Raw genomic sequence first — 16827 nt, forward strand, 5'->3', positions numbered from 1 at the left:
TGATAATAGGTTAATTTTTTTTAATATAGAACTTGCCTCGCTTGTTCTAAGTACCTTCCTGAACAATTAACTGTTTCTGAAAGCAAAAAGCAAACTTTTAAATTGTCTGTGTAAAGTATGTCGATGGCACATTTGATTGCCCTTGGTTAGGCCCCCAGTGCAGGAAACAGCAAAGTGCGACTCATATTAATTGAATAGCAGGAAATCGCCAGATTTGTTGGGATGGAAAACTTGGCAGAAAGGTTGCAGTGATTAGGTCAAGTGCTGCTGCAGAGTACTAGTGTTGCCGCAGTTAGCCCAGCAAATCCTTTTACTTGTTAGAATGTGGAGATAACAGCGGGTTTAACTAAAGTCCCAAGGTACTTTTTTTTCTGTCTTTTCTACTTTGAAGAATAATATAAGATACCGGGTTTCGTTTTGAGTTTGAGTTACCATTATGCTGACTGCTTTCACGCCTATACGACAAGCTGGTCTTTGATGTGCTTTTCCCAGCACTTGAGTCCTGTGGTAGTCCTACGCATGGCTGCATTTTATAAATGGTTAGGTAAATGCAACAGCGAAATAATTTATAGTTTTCACTCCGTTTAGATCTGTGAAATATTGTGTATTGTTACCGACTGAATGTTGAGTGGAAATAGAATTTTTTGCTGAGTTTTTTTTAGAATAAATCAATGTATTCAGTATGTAAGTTGTGTTGTTAAATTGTTTATTAGTGAATTGTATAGAAAATGTTCAGTTTAGTGTTGACCATTTCTATTTTGAACTTGTACTTGAAATAAACAATGGCGTGAAAATGGCATATGTGATAATGATCAGAGTTATACAAGTAGAGAATAAATGTATAGTATGTGAAATGCAAACAATAGTGATGCCTTTTTGCAGCCTCCAATCAGTACTCCACGTCGGTCAGACTCAGCGATATCTGTTAGGTCCCTGCATTCAGAATCAAGTATGTCCCTACGATCTACATTTTCTCTGCACGAAGAGGAAGATGAGCAGGTGTGTGAATTGTCAGTCTTGGGAGTTGTTTGCGGAAGGGAGGGGAGTTAAAATGACATTTAGTTATACATAAAATGGGCAAGAGCCTAGATTTTAGCATCCATAACATTTTCTTCTGTGCATTTTTACATAATGCTTTATGATTTAAATTAAATGTGCCCAAATCCAGCCAAGCAATACAAAAATCATCTACCACAAAAATACTTCAGACTTTTGTCTAGAACTAGAAACATAACAATTGGCTTTTACTGTGGTGGTCAACTAATAAAATCACTAAAATGAAAGTTTCCTTTTGACCCCTCCAAAACTGCCATTTATGTTGACATTTATTTGTAAGATTTTATTTAGAAATGCTTTCTTATAAAAGCTAAGTGAGGAAGATAGAGTCAAAATAAATTAGTGGCCAGTTAAATGAACTGAAACTTAAAAGCAAGCTATTTTGCAATCTCTGTGAAGTAAATCATTATTTTAAAAATTGTTGGTCTGTCACTCTGGTTTGATTTTTTTTGTGTCCATTACCACGAATGGTGATCTGTTTTGTTTGTTCTAGGAACCATTGGTTTTTGCTGAACAGCCTTCAGTGAAGTTATGCTGTCAACTTTGTTGCAGTGTATTCAAGGATCCTGTCATCACAACATGTGGAGTAGGCATCATAATTCTGAATTTTATTACACACTCTTTGTTTTAAAGTTTCGGAGAACATTAATGATTTGCTGATTCAATCAACGCCACAGCAGTAACAATCCCATGCAAGATAGTAACAATTTTGTGGTATGGTAAAATAGCAAGAAATTTTGTGTAATATTCTTTTAATGAGAAATGTGCACAGCCTTTGCAGTTCAGTTGAAGCATTGCAATGCTTTAAATGACTGTATTTTGCACTCCAAATGCTAAAGATGAACAGGGGAGAAAGTATGGCAGAAATAACAGAAATAACTGTCCGACTCGAGTCTCTGGCATCTTCAAGATCCAAGAGTTGGTATAGAGTGACAGTTGGAATTTCTGTTATGTGCTTTTTGCCGGGGAGCTTTCTCACTGACAGTGGGCACTCATTAAATTACCACAGTGTGAAAATAGTACACTTAGAGGTTGTACTGCATTTGTTTTTTTTTTAACAATGTGTATCATTTTGATCCTTTTGATTCTTGACATATAAATTATATTCCTTAGGATTAATGCTCAGTGAGATTCAGATTGTATATCTTAGTTACATTTTGTGCAGAGTAAAGAAGCTATTCAGTATTTGGTTTTTGCATGCATTCATGAACTTCATCTCACTTCAAACGAAAAGATAATTCCAATAAATAAAGATATTGATGTTTATTTAGCAATAATTATATTGGCATTCAGCTTGAGTATGTAATATTGCTTTGATACCAGTCTGCTAGTTTTTCTGGAGATATCATTTGCAAAATGGCCTCCTTGTTAGCTGTGTGCTGTTAAAGCTCTCACTCAGGAAACTGAATTTTGCTTGTTAGCACGGAAAATCCCTCCAGCAGGAAGTAGGCATGCTGGACATGATGTTCAAGTTTGACAAGTGTTTTCAACACTGCTGTGCAGCTGCAGGAATTAGGATGGGGAGGTGGCTAAATGTTATCAAAGTGAAGCTTCCAATCTCATGCCAATAGCTGGTACTAAGGAGTATGTTGCATAATTTGCACAACTTCATGAGTTATTCAAGCCTTTTACTGTAATATGTGAGATCACAAATGTTTGGCTGGGGGGAGGGGGTTCACCCTGTTTACGCAGAGTTGGCACTTTCTTTGTTTCTTTTCAATCAGGACAGGAAGGAAACCCTTGCAATATATCAACTTTAGTGCATTAAACATGCTCAGGAATGAATCAGTTTGAAACACAACTTCCAATTCTTGTGGATCTTTCTTGCAGTGTTTAAAATGGCATTTGGTAACACCAGTGTTTCTGTTTTTGTTAAAATAGCACACATTTTGTAGAAGGTGCGCCTTAACATCTGGTAAGTTTCTGCTTTTGTGTACCAAACTATGTATCTTATGAAAGCTTTGGCTGTAACCGCACACCCTTTTACAGGGATTGTTCTGTAATCAGTGCAACACTATGTATTCAAAAATGGTCAATGAGAAAATGTAATAAATGTTTCGACCCATGTATGAACCTTCTTTTAAAATCATACACACATAAAGGCCTATCACAGCAAATTGTAGTTTGGATGTCATAAGTTGAAAAGTTTAGTTTTGCAGCGTATAAATAAAATGTACTGCAGAGCACCACTGTCATGAATATGTTTGCTGTGTTTTAATTAAATTATTTTGTGCTTTCAGAGAAGTGCCCTGTTGACAATGCAAAGCTGACAGTTGTAGTTAACAACATAGCTGTAGCTGAGCAGATTGGAGAGTTGTTTGTCCATTGTAAATATGGCTGCCGGCCAGGCTCAAATGGAAAACCAGGGGCCTTTGAGGTTGACCCACATGGATGTCCATTCACTGTTAAATTGAGTGGTAGAAAGTAAGTTGAACTTGATCAAAAATAAATGTGTATGATCACTCAGCTGATGTAACAAATTACTTTTCAGCAAAGTTCTGTGATTCACAGTTGAGTGATTTTATTTTTAAACTGGGAAAACGACCTTCCAGAACCAAAACACTTAATCTAAAGCATGTAGAAGATAGCAAGAACTGCAGATGCTGATGAAGGGTGTAAACCCAAACTGTTGACTTTCCTGTTCCTCTGATGCTGCCTGACCGCCCTACTGTGTTCCTTCAGCTCCACACTGTATTTAATATAAAGGATGTATTGTTTTTACTCATCCCATTAATTTATGAGAAAATGTTTTCCAGTATTTGAAATTGTCCTTCTCGGAAGACAACGTCTATGTGCATTGCAAGCAGCCTCAAACTTTAGTTGAAAAGCTTGGCATTCACTGGCTTCCTGTTTTGCTGTCACTGACCCTAGATATTATTCACATCTCTTGAAGGCCACTGTCTGGTTCTTAAGATAAGATGACTCTGGTGGATAGCAAACTATGTTTTTAACACAAAAAATAATCCATAAAGGATCAGCCTGTTAGTAGATGCTGTGTATTAGTAAACTGGATGAGGTAATAATGTGCTTCAATTGGCTGCTTAGTGTACGTTAATCTGCATTAAAAATTCACCTCAAAGTTGATTAAACTTTAAAATGGTGCAGCATATTATTTGAGAATAGGAACTCAACTATGCAAAAAAATACAGTAATTCCTGTCCAGCTGTGGCTGTAAACAATATTCCCACATCTTTTGCACATAATAACGTGGACTCGGTTTTAAGTGTTTGAGGGCTGTAATCAGCTTGAGAACTTTGATTCCTACCAAAAATGTTTGAACATTTAAGGAGGTGTGAATGGATCTTCATTGATCTAAGATGCATTTTTTAAACTAAACTTACACAGCCCTGCTTTTGATTTCTAGCCATGTAGATTGTATTAAACCTAATTGCAAGTTTCCCCCCAAAATAATCAAGACATCAGGTATTGATCATGTTTTCCAAGTGTTTGCTTGAGTTTTGTCTCATGCACCAGATAAATATGGGCTCAAACCTCTGTGCTAAGGTTTACCATGTAACCCCCTTGCTCACACTCTAATACAATTCTGAGGGCTTGCTGTTTTGTTGAAGATGCTCACCTTCAAATAAAGACCTAAGTTCTAGATGCATGTTTCAATTAATGTAAATAATTCCATGTTATATTGTACAGAAAGAGCAAAGCTATCTCCCATGTAAATAAATTAATTGATAATTAATTTTAATTTTAAAAATGCAGATGTTGAAAAGCAGAAATAAAAAAACAGAAAATGCTGGCAAAACTCAGCATCAGTTCTGAAGAGGAGTTTTTGGACTCAACATGTGAACTGTTTTTATCACCGCAGATGCCACCAAACCTGCTGAGGTTTTCCAGCATTTTCTGTCATCGTTCATCATGATTTGTTTCTGGATGTTACTTTGTGCAGACTGGCTGCAGTCTTTGCTTGTAATAGAGGTGACTGTTTCAACATCCAGCTTGTAAAATGTTTTGGGAGATTTTGAAGGCAGGAAAAGCACTAAACAAATACAAGTTTCCCTTTTCTCTCTTCCTTCTTTTCTTTCTGCGTCCAATAGATTGCAATTTTTCATTAGAGTATCAATACAGCCAATGATTTTTGGGGAAAGCATTCCTGTCTTTCCCCCAGTCCCCCAACCCCACCTTCCTTGCAAAAACAAAGTTGCATTATTAGCTCGATCAAACCTTGACGAATGAAGTCTGCCTGCCAGAGTATGTCAGATTCCTGCTCTTGAGACAGACTGTTTAAATTTGAAGTGCCAGCTTCCCAGTTTCAGTGCAGTGTTTCTGGTTAATAATTGTTATTGTGGATCAGGTAAGTCCTTTGAACTATCTCTATTATAATAGTCTTTGTGGAAAACTCCAACTTATTTGAACAGTGACACCATGTGCTTTTATTATGTTCTACTTGACACTGGAATGTGTGCTGAAGGGGTGGTTTCTACTGTTTTCAGTTTTTGTGTCAAATTCCTTTGCGCTTCTTGTTAAGTAAATTCAAAGTTCTTAGAAATAAATGAAGCCTTAGTGAAGTAGAGCACATGAAATAACTTGTTTCAGAGATAGTAGGAACTGCAGATGCTGGAGAATCTGAGATAACAAGGTGTAGAGCTGGATGAACACAGCAGGCCAAACAGCATCAGAAGAGCAGGAAAGCTGACGTTTCGGGCTCAGACCCTTCTTCAGAAATGGGGAGGGGAATGTAGTTCTGAAATAAATAGGGAGAAGGGGGAAATGGATAGAAGATGGATAGAGGAGAAGATAGATGGAGAGGAGGCAAGCAGGTCAAAGAGGCAGAGATGGAGCCAGTAAAGGTGAGCATAAGTGGTGGGGTAGAGAGGAGATAGGTCAGTTCAGGGAGGACGGACAGGTCAAGGGGGCGATATCCGGCAACGACCCAGAAACCGTTAACCATTTCAAGCCCACCAACTCCCACAGCTACCTAGAATACATCTCCTCCCACCCACCCTCCTGCAAAAATGCCATCCCCTATTCCCAATTCCTTCGCCTCCGGCGCATCTGCTCCAAGGATGAGGCATTCCACTCCCAAACATCTCTGATGTCCATGTTTTTCAAGGACCGCAACTCCCCACCCCCACCTCAGTGGTCAAGAACGCCCTCAACTGTGTCTCCCGCACTTCCCGCAACACGTCCCTCACACCCCTCCCTGCAACAACAACCAAAACAGAATCCCCCTTGTCCTCGCGTACCACCCCACCAACCTCCAGATCCAACGCATCATCCTCTGACACTTCCACCATCTGCAATCCGATCCCACCACCAAAGACACTTTTCCCTCCCCAACTTTATCTGCCTTCCGGAGGGACCACTCTCTCCGGGACTCCCTTGTCCGCTCCACACTCCCCTCCAGCCCCACCTCACCCGGCACCTTTTCCTGCAACCGCAGGAAGTGCTACATCTGCCCCATACCTTCCCCCTCACCCGCAACCCAGGCCCCAAGAGGACTTTCCACATCAATGTGGACTTCACAAGCTTCAAAATGCCCCCTTGCCCCTACTGCATCCTGAAACCAGCCTAGCTCGTCCCCACCTCCCCAACCTGTCCTTCCTCCCACCTATCCCCTCCTCTCACCTCAAGCCCCAACCCCATCTCCTACCTACTAACCTCATCCTGTCCCCATGATCTGTCTATGCTCCCTGGACTAACCTATCTCCTTCCTACCTCCCCACCTACACACACCTTTACTGGCTCCATCCCCTCCTCTTTGACCGGTCTGCCTCCTCTCCACCTATTTTCTCCTGTATCCATCTTCTATCTGCCTCCCCCCCCCTCCCTATTTATTTCAGAATCCCCTTCCTCTCCCCCATTTCTGAAGAAGGGTCTAGGCCCGAAACGTCAGCTTTCCTGCTCCTCTGATGCCGCTTGGCCTGCTGTGTTCATCCAGCTCTACACCTCGTTATATCACATGAAATAACTACTTTGTAACTGAAGACCTTGTGTAAACTGCTGAGAGTTGATTTCAGGGTGGTAGGTTACGTTTAAATTTAGAAGCCAGGTCAGAGAGTGCACATACTGATAGAGACTGAATGTGCATTTCCTCATTCAAAGTTTTATAGTAAAATTGTAAACGGATTTATTTCTGAAATTAGTTTATAATCTTGCTACTGATGACAACAGAATTGATCCCTGAATTGAATATTCTTATCAGAATGAGTTATCTTCTTGCAGAGACCATGAGGGCAGCTGTGATTACCGACCAGTTCGTTGTCCTAACAACCCAAACTGTCCACCACTCTTGAAAATGAATCTTGATGCTCATCTTAAAGAATGTGAACACATCAAATGTCCTCACTCAAAGTATGGGTGAGTATTAGTGCTTTTACCATTATTCAAGGTATAAAGGGATAAACCAGGAAACTACAAGCTGTTCCGTCTAACCTCAGTGGTGGGAACCGTACTGCATGCAATCCTGAGGGACAGGACTAATCTACATGGATTAATCAGGAATAATCAGCATGGTTTTGTCGGGAGAGGTAATATCTAACAATCTTGATTTAATTTTTAAGAGATAACCAGGTGTGTAGATGAGGACAATGCATTCAATATAGTCTACTTAGAATTCAGCAAGGCTTTTGCTAAGGTCTTGCATGAAGGACTCATAGTAAAAGAGCCCATGTGATTCAAGAAAATTTTGTGAATTTTATCCAGAACGGTCTGAGTGGCAGGAATGAATCTGATCATCAAGGGCTGTGTTTGTGACTGGAAACCAGTATTATCCAGTGGTATTGAGCAATCAGTGTTGATGTCATTGAAGTTTGTGGTATACATAAACAATTTAGACTTTAATATGGGAGAGTTGATCTGTAAGTTGACAGATGATATGAAAATTGATGCGGTGCTAAATAGCGACGATGATAGCCTTAGATTACAGGATAGATGGGCAGTGACAAATCAAATTCAGTCTGGATAAGTGAGAGGTAATGCATTTGGTCAGGGCAAACAGGGCAGGGAATGCATGATGAGTGGTAGGACCTTGGGATATGCTAAGGATCAGAGGGACATGCTGTGTATATCCACCACTTAAGGTAGCAGAACGGATAGATAAAGTGGTTAAGAAGGAATATGTAATACTAGCTTTTATTAGCAGAGTCACAGAGTTCAAGGGCAGGGAGGTTGTGCTGGAACTGTACAAAAAGTTGGTTCGGCCACACCTAGAATATCGCGTGCAGTTTTGTAAGCCACATTATGGGAGCGATGTGATTGCAGTCGAGAAGATGCAGAGGCGATTTACGAGGACGTTGTCGGGGCTCAATGCTCTTAGTTAGAAATGGGTTGTTTTCATTGCAGCAGAGGAGATTGATGGGAGAAGTGATTGAAGTGAATAGAATTTGAGGAGCATAGACAGGAAGAATCTTTTTCCCCTGATGGATGGATCAATGACCAGGGGCCATAGATTTAAGGTAAGGGCTAGAAGGTTTAGAGAAGATGTAAAGAAACATATTTCGCCTAAAGGGTAACTGCCTGCCAGGCTGGTAGAGGCAGAAATCCTCATTTAAGAAGTATTTAAACATGCACTTGTGATGCCATTGGAATACAAGGCTATGGGCCAAGTGCTGGAAAATGGGATCAGAACAAATAATTAGTTGTTTTTGACTAACATAGATGCAATGGGCTGAAGAGGTTTTCTCTGTTCTGTACACTTCTGAATCTAACTACTAAAATAAGTTACAAGGTGAATATAGTAAATTGTGAGTCTGTATATTAGCAGATAAATTGCATGTGAACAGAGAGTCAAGCTCTTTTCATGTCTTGATTTCATCCTGTCGAATAAGAGTTTCATGCAAATTGTGTGAGTCACCATCAATATTGCATCCCGCTAGTCAATCACCAAGCTGTCACTTGTTTTGTGAACTAGAGCTTGTTAAAGTGAGGAATGTACAGATGGGAAAATCTGCAGATAGTTCAGAGATTTACAGCAATAACAATGTAATAACGCTGAGTAACTTCCAGTAGCCCAAAGTAGACTGGAACACACAGTTAAAGTAGGGGGTGATTCCTAGACTGCATCCAGGGCAACACCCTAGATATTTCTAGCTTTTAGTTCAACAAAGGAAGAAGCATTGCTCGATTTAATTCTTGGAAATGTAATAAGCCAACTAAACAAACAGCGAAAAGCTGAAGGTCAATAAAATTAGTTTTACAGTTTGTGAAGGGTGACAGATATGCTGGTATGAATAACTTCTGGCTATGCTATAAGATGATTTTTGGTGGGGACTGAGTACTGTCATTGATTTCTTACTATGAAATTATTCTATCATCTCTAGTCTTGTCTTCAAAAAGAAAGTTTCAGAATCCTCATTTGAGAATAGAGTTTTAATATATACGTAAGCAGTTGACAGTTATCAGAATACTCGAGGTGAGCACGATCATCTTGAGAAATATTGTTTTTAACTTTCATCAGTCAGTAATAAAGTATCCCTGTATCAGATCATTGCAAACACAAAACTCCACCTAGTTAATTTTCCCAGGCCATGTGCAAACCTGGGGAACCAGGTAAGGAAAAGGAAATTCTTGTTCTGTAGTCGGCATTACTCCTTTAAGTAGCACTACCAAAAGTTAATTAACTTGCCTTTGTCACATTTGTTGTTAGTGAGTGTGTGCAAAAAGCAAGTGCAACTTGATTTCTAGGTAATTAATTGATTTGAGATATTTCTGAGAAATGTGGTAGGATGCCTTATTTTACCACCCTTCTCTTGTTATCTCAAAGCTTTGTTCCTCCTTTTTGTACTTGCACTTTCTTGTGCTGGCTCCTTTTCTTCTTAGAAAAATGATTGTGAAGTACAGTAGAATGAAACAGAACACTTTTCTATTGTTTCATTTGTCAATGTTGAAATTCTTTGATTCCTGACTCAGTTGCTGCTGCAGCTTTGTTAGTCAAATTTGGCTTACCACCAAGCTGAAATTATAATTCATGTCACCCTATATCTATCACAAGTTTAAATGGGCTTTCAGTATAAGTCTTGTCATTATGCAAATACCTATTTATTTGAGCCATTTAGGAGTTGGACATTTACATTAACAAATTGCATTATGGTTCCTGCTGCTTTTAATGTTAAATTATGACTTTCACAGGACCAATCTTTTCCTTTATGCATTCTTAATAAATGTTCTTGATTAGATAAGTATGAGGAAGATGGCTATGTTATATTCTGCAAATGCAATAGGTAGAAGCCAGTACGTTATTGTTTTATGAGAGAGAATGGGAACTGCAGATGCTGGAGAATCCAAGATAACAAATTGTGGGTCTGGATGAACACAGCAGGCCAAGCAGCATCTTAGGAGCATAAAAGCTGGCGTTTCGGGCCTAGACCCTTCATCAGAAAATGAGGCCCGAAAATGAGGAAAATAGGCCCGAAACGTCAGCTTTTGTGCTCCTAAGATGCTACTTGGCCTGCTGTGCTCATCCAGCTCCACACTTTGTTATCTCACATTATTGGTTTCCAACTGATTTGCTTGTTACTTTTGTGCTCTGCCTTTCTGCCCACTCCTGAATCAGATGCACGTTTGTCGGAAATCAGGACACCTATGAAGCCCACCTAGAGGTATGCAAGTTTGAGGGTCTGAAAGAGTTCCTGCAGCAAACTGATGACCGCTTTCATGAGATGCAAGTAGGCTTGGCTCAAAAAGACCAAGAGATTGCCTTCCTTCGATCAATGCTTGGGAAACTCTCTGAGAAACTTGACCAGTTGGAGAAGTCTCTGGAGCTAAAGTTTGGTAAATAAAACTTATATCCACAACTGTATAAATTAGCTTCTTATTCAGGTTGGAATCTTAACTAAGTTGTTGGCAATCTGTATCTTTTAGAAAATAAGCTGTCCATGCTCTATTATTAAACCTGTTCATTGTATCAGTAACTTGAGAAATCAACTGTCAAAAACAATAATGCATATGGACATTGCAGAACCCTTTTAAACTGCAAGGGTTAACTGTTGCCTTACTGATGTAGTCAGTTCATTGTAATATGAGGTGAGTAACTCTAATGAACTGGCATATGCTTTATTTATTGTGGACTGGGAATTCACACTGATGTTCTGGTATTTCAGATGTTTTGGATGAGAATCAAAGTAAACTCAGCGAGGATCTAATGGAGTTCCGCAGAGATGCATCAATGCTAAGTGTAAGATCTGTGAAGTTTGTTTCTTGATGTCGCGTTGTAACTGGGTTCAAAATACTGTTTTATGACTCAGACTCAAAATGCTGGTTCTGTTTACTGTGCCTGCAGCTCTTGAGTTTGTTTGCCTATGTCAGACAATCCATACTTCTGGGAAACGAGGATGTTTGTTTTCTGCAGATTGTACAGATGGCACATCCTGACAGTCTTGAGATTGCTGGCAGCAGTACACAGCAATGAAGTTCAAAAACACATTTAGAGTATTGTTGCAAAACATGGAAAGATGTAAAACAGGACAGTACATGTTCAGTTCCTATTTCCTAAAATTGTCTATTAGGCTAGACGTTGCACACAGCTTAATTCCATATTTTGGTTTTTGGGAATTGGATTTTTTTGATTTAATTATTTAAATCTAATGTACTAGATTTTCAAGTGGCTGTGCACAGGACATCTCTTTAATCATGTAAGATTCTTGTAGCCCTGATATAAACTGTTCAGTTTATAATGGCAGTCACTGTAAGATATTTCTGCAACTTAAAATGTTATAAAAGAACAACATCTCGGAAAATCATTGTAGTTAAACAGCATAAATGAAAACCTGCATCCTCAAAGGGAACTTGTAAGAATTCGTAATTGAGAGTAGATTATGTCTCGTTACTAAATTCTGTGTTTTAAAATTGAAGCAATTTGGATTTTCTATGATATTTTCTTGAAAGATTGTGAATCTTTGAAATTCAGTACCCGAGAGTGCAGCGAATGCTCAGCCATAAAATAAATTTGAGGAGATAGACAGATTTTTAATTAGTAAGGGGTTAAAGGTTTATGGAGAGCAAGCAGTAAAATAGAATTGAGGCAAAGGTGAGATCAGCCATAATCATGTTAGATGGTGCAGCAGGGTCGAGGGGTTGAATTGCCTACTCCTGCACCTAGCTCCTGTGTTTTTGCATAACTAATAAATGTACAACAAAGTCCTTAAGGATAGACCTCAGCTAGCTGTTGATGATGCCAGTCTTTTGCAGACTCCCATAACACCGTTTTGATATGGGCTGTATGAATGTGGAAAGCTTGCACGGATCATAAGAAAGCTTAAAGCCACAGTGAAATGTAAATACAGTATGAAAATCACTGCAGAGTAGCAATACAGTGCAACAAAATAGAATCATTTGATTTGTCTTTGGAAACATTTGACATTGATTCTGTTCAATCATTTATATTTCAAAGCAGAATTCAGATGTTGTAAATATGTTTTTTTAATTCATTCATGGGATGTGGTGTCACCAGAAGGACCAGCATTTGTTGCCCATCTCTAATTGCCCAGAAAGCAGTTAAGAGTCAACCACATTACTTTGGGTCTGGAATCACATGTAGGCCAGACCAGGTAACGATGGCAGATTTCCATCCCTGAAGGATGTGTTGGCAAATGTGACTCTGCTGAGGTTTTTCCTGATAATTGTTAATGATTTCATGGTCATCATTAGACTCTTATTTCCAGATGCTTATTGAATTCAAATTTCACCATCTGCCATGGCAGGATTCAAGCCCAAATTCCAAGAACATTACCTGGGTCTCTCCATTAATAGCCTAGGCTATCGCTTATCCCTACCCTAACCTATGGTGGGTAATAAACTTTGGTTATAATGTTCAATATCCCTGTGTTTTTTTTTGCTTTGCCCTCTGGTCAGATTGTCATTGGTCATTGTGTATAATCTAAAAGAGAAACTCAAAGTCTTGAGGATACTTTGTAGATACAGGTTACGTTGACACAGTCATTTTAAAAAGATCAATTCAAGATGTTAGAGTAGACTTTACTATTGTTTTAAGATGTACAAAACAAAATGTAGGAAGAATTTTTTCAAATGTTCAAACCTCACTGTTGGATCATTGCCAATCCTATACTAATATGTAATTTGATAAGTGTGATTTTCATTTTATTATAGGATGAACTTTCACACATCAATGCCAGGTTAAACATGGGAATCCTGGGCTGTAAGTATTTTTTAAAACAGTGCTTGCTTTCAAAATATACATAGCTACAAACATAATTCCTAAATACTTTGTGAATGCTCAGCAATGTAAAGAAGATCTACAGGAGAAGTCTGGTCATTTCCTCCATTTCATCATAATAATTGCTTTTGATTAATAATATTACTATATACTTCTGTGCTCCCATAGCCCAGATATTGATGTTCTTTCATTCTGTTTTCAGCTTACGATCCTCAGCAGATATTTAAGTGTAAGGGTACCTTTGTGGGCCACCAGGGTCCAGTTTGGTGTTTGTGTGTCCACTCTACTGGCGATCTGCTCTTCAGTGGTTCTTCAGACAAAACTATCAAGGTGTGTTTTTGAACATTTGTTCGAAGCTAGGAACATACTGTCTCTCCACAAGTCACTTCAACAAAATCAAAATTTATAACTGTTGTATATCCTTTCTCAAACTCCAGCTACTGTTTGAGAAACTGTTTTTCTAAACTCTGTGCATATCTTTTCTTTTAACTTATTTTGTTCATGAAATGTAGACTTCATTGGCTATTCGACCATTTATTTCTCATTCCTAATTGCCCTTAAGCGCTGCCTTCTTGAACTTTTGTCCTTGGGTTACCCACAGCGCTGTTAGGAAAGGAGTTCCAAGACTTTTACTCAATGACAGAGAAGGAATAGCAAATAGTTCCAACTCAGGGTGGTTTGTAGCTTGAAGGAGAACCTGCAGCTGGTGTCCTTCTTGTACATCTGCCCTTCACCATCTAGGTGATGGAGGTTGAGAGTTTGTAAGGTGCTGCCTTGAATTGCTGTAATTCATGTATTGTTGGGACATATACAGCTTTGTTAGGATCAGCCGAACACTTTCCCTTACTGACTCACCACTTTTCGATTTAAAAGGGATTCTAAGGAGTTTTTTTTCCTCCAACTCTGCTTTGTAATTTCAATTGTTGTTCAGTATCTGTGAAGGAACTTAGGACAGTTCTATTGTGGACATACTGTATCAGTGCAAGTTGTTTACTGAGTGAATATCAAACTGCCCATTAATTTGTCATGTAAATCATTGGCTTCCTTCTTAGGACTTGTTTTGTGAATGCTCCAAAGTGCACAGTAAATTGTAACTTCAATAACTTTGAAAGGTTTCCTTAAAGCATACCATCAAACTCCTGAAAAAGTCTGTCAAAACTGTGCACTTCAGATCATTTTCCGTTTTGCATTATATCAAAAATAATTTTATAAAAATATCAGGGTCTTCCTGAACAGCATTGACTTTGTCTTGAATATTCAATAATGGGGCAAAGTGGATGCTGTGACACATTTAATTTAATGTAGGTTTCTTCCAGTTGTTTCACAGGTGTTTAGCAATTTTTGATATGACTTTTAAAATAACTGAGAAAACACTTCTTTCAGATAAATTTAAATATTGAAAATTGAAGCATTTTGTCAAAAATAGCAGTCAAAGAAGTTTTATTATGCATGTTAAGCATTCATATGTTAATACTGCAAAGCAAATTTTATTCCCAGTGACTGATAAAGGCTGTTGAGTTGGGACAATTAAACTATAATTTATATGGACTAAATAAAGTTTCTGCTCCATAATTAAAGGCAAAGTATGGATCTTTGGTATTTATTTTAGGTATGGGATACCTGTACTACATACAAATGTCAGAAGACTCTGGAAGGACATGATGGCATAGTTTTGGCTCTGTGCATTCAAGGGTATGTAATGTTGTAACAAAGTTTACACTAATCAATCCAAAAAATAGAGCTACTTTTGAGTGGCTCCTATTCCTTTTGCAGACAGAGAGTCAGTTGCTTATCTTCTCCTTTTGCACACTATTGCTTCTACATTATTGATCTTGAAGTATCTCTCTGGAGCCTCCTATTTCTCATTTCCGCATTGTCCCTCATTGACATCACCCAGAAATATAGTAGACATGTGGAACTTGATGTGTGGCGTCAGTACCACTTCTCTGGACTGCCTAATTGCTTCTGGTTTATCATGCTGCCTGCCCAATATTTGCATTTATGATAAACAGAAATACCTTTTAATTATGTGTTGGGAAGATTGAAACTAATTACCCCTGTCTCAGCTTGTCAGCACTGAAATATTCCTTCAACCTTTTGTTAACTCTAGACTTGTCCATTCCTGTGCTCTCCCAGCTGGATCCCATCTTGCACCATTCATAAACTTGTTCAACCAAAACTTTATTCTTGGTGTCCTAATTCACACCAAGTCCCCTTCGCTAATCACTACTATGCTTATTGATTTACAGTGGCTTGTAAAATTTTGTTGGATAATTGTTCTGCGCAATGTCTTGGGAAATGTTGCTGTGTTTAAAAGTACCCCATAAATGCTATTTGTTCTTCAGGCATTTCTAATTCTAGTGCAGGTGGTCTTTTCCAGTATAAAATAAATTAAAATATGCACTCTAATTTAATTATTAATTTTCATTTACAGGAACAAGTTATACAGTGGCTCTGCAGATTGCACAATAATTGTAAGTCTGCCAATTGCTGTATATAAGCAACTTAATAATCTAGGACTCACATTTGAATTTGTTAAAATCACAATTCCACAATGCAACTATATTACTTTACAAAATACGTTTTTGTTAAGTTTTTGTGGGGTATTTATTACCTTTTTGTTCCTGTGCAAATATATTGTGTGGTCTCCAGCCATCTCCCACCCTGTGGCTGCCTCCCCTCCCTCTCTTCCCCCCCTGTACAATTTAGGTGGTTGTTGCAGTTGGTGATGAGTTTCTCCTTTTGAATCATTTTCTCTCAGGTCTGGGATATTCCAGCTTTGCAAAAGGTCAACACCATCAGAGCACACGACAATCCAGTTTGCACATTGGTATCGTCTCACAATATGCTTTTCAGTGGCTCGCTCAAAGCTATTAAGGTATTTAATCAATTGAAAGATCACACACAGTGACCTCCTGTGGCAATTGGCTTTTGTATATCATAACTAATTACCTTTTTGGTCATTTGTTTGAATCCCACATTTTGTGAAAAACTGGACAGTTCTCTCATCAATAATGTATACTAATGTAGTAATGGGCATTGCGAATGTGTTCTGTGTCAGTTACCTAGAAGGTTTTCTGTTCTACTAAGTTATTTTCATGTGATTCTTTCCTGAGGTTTGGGACATTGTGGGAACAGATCTAAATCTGAAGAAAGAACTCACCGGTTTGAATCATTGGGTGCGTGCGTTGGTGGCCTCTCAAAACCACCTTTACAGTGGATCCTACCAGACAATCAAGGTTGATTTCAACTCCCTTTATTTTTGTGCACAGCGCATTTTTCATATTTTATGTTCCATTCACAAGATTAATGGTTCTACATATTAAATGACTGCTCGGAAAATTACATGGATAGCATTTTCAGTAACGCATTTTGAATAATCACCAAGCTTTATAGGATGGCAGCTATGTACCTAATATATGTAGCTTTTATTCACTACTGGCGCTTTAACTAGTAGGTATTTAAATACCCTGAAATCTCTTGTGTTAATAAGTTAACCCCCTTCAGAACTAATATTGGAACATATTAATATTTTCACTTGTACTATTACAGACAGCTACAAACATAGTGGCCAAAAATTTAATATTTTGACTATCAGATAGCTTATAACTTATTGCCTGTTATATCAGTGTTAGAATCAAAATACT

General features: G+C 38.4%; 1 protein-coding gene across 7 annotated transcripts in view; it reads left to right on the forward strand.

Moving 5' to 3' along the window:
• Positions 1 to 16827, forward strand: part of traf7 (TNF receptor-associated factor 7) — a 58833-nt gene that overhangs the window by 33563 nt on the left and 8443 nt on the right. For 5 of the 7 annotated variants that reach the window (XM_048552071.2, XM_048552072.2, XM_048552074.2 and 2 more), the window contains 13 exons: positions 883 to 999; positions 1550 to 1642; positions 2938 to 2971; positions 3297 to 3480; positions 7234 to 7368; positions 10562 to 10779; positions 11109 to 11182; positions 13114 to 13162; positions 13383 to 13510; positions 14790 to 14872; positions 15615 to 15654; positions 15942 to 16058; positions 16297 to 16419. In XM_048552071.2, coding sequence (XP_048408028.1) covers positions 883 to 999; positions 1550 to 1642; positions 2938 to 2971; positions 3297 to 3480; positions 7234 to 7368; positions 10562 to 10779; positions 11109 to 11182; positions 13114 to 13162; positions 13383 to 13510; positions 14790 to 14872; positions 15615 to 15654; positions 15942 to 16058; positions 16297 to 16419 — 1395 coding nt within the window. Of the gene's footprint in view, positions 1 to 78; positions 360 to 882; positions 1000 to 1549; positions 1643 to 2937; positions 2972 to 3296; positions 3481 to 7233; positions 7369 to 10561; positions 10780 to 11108; positions 11183 to 13113; positions 13163 to 13382; positions 13511 to 14789; positions 14873 to 15614; positions 15655 to 15941; positions 16059 to 16296; positions 16420 to 16827 lie in introns of those variants that run through there. The other 2 variants (XM_048552078.2, XM_059654076.1) reach the window with 2 other exon arrangements.

Source organism: Stegostoma tigrinum, chromosome 23 (genome assembly GCF_030684315.1).
Source record: "Stegostoma tigrinum isolate sSteTig4 chromosome 23, sSteTig4.hap1, whole genome shotgun sequence".
Taxonomy (NCBI): Eukaryota; Metazoa; Chordata; class Chondrichthyes; order Orectolobiformes; family Stegostomatidae; genus Stegostoma; species Stegostoma tigrinum.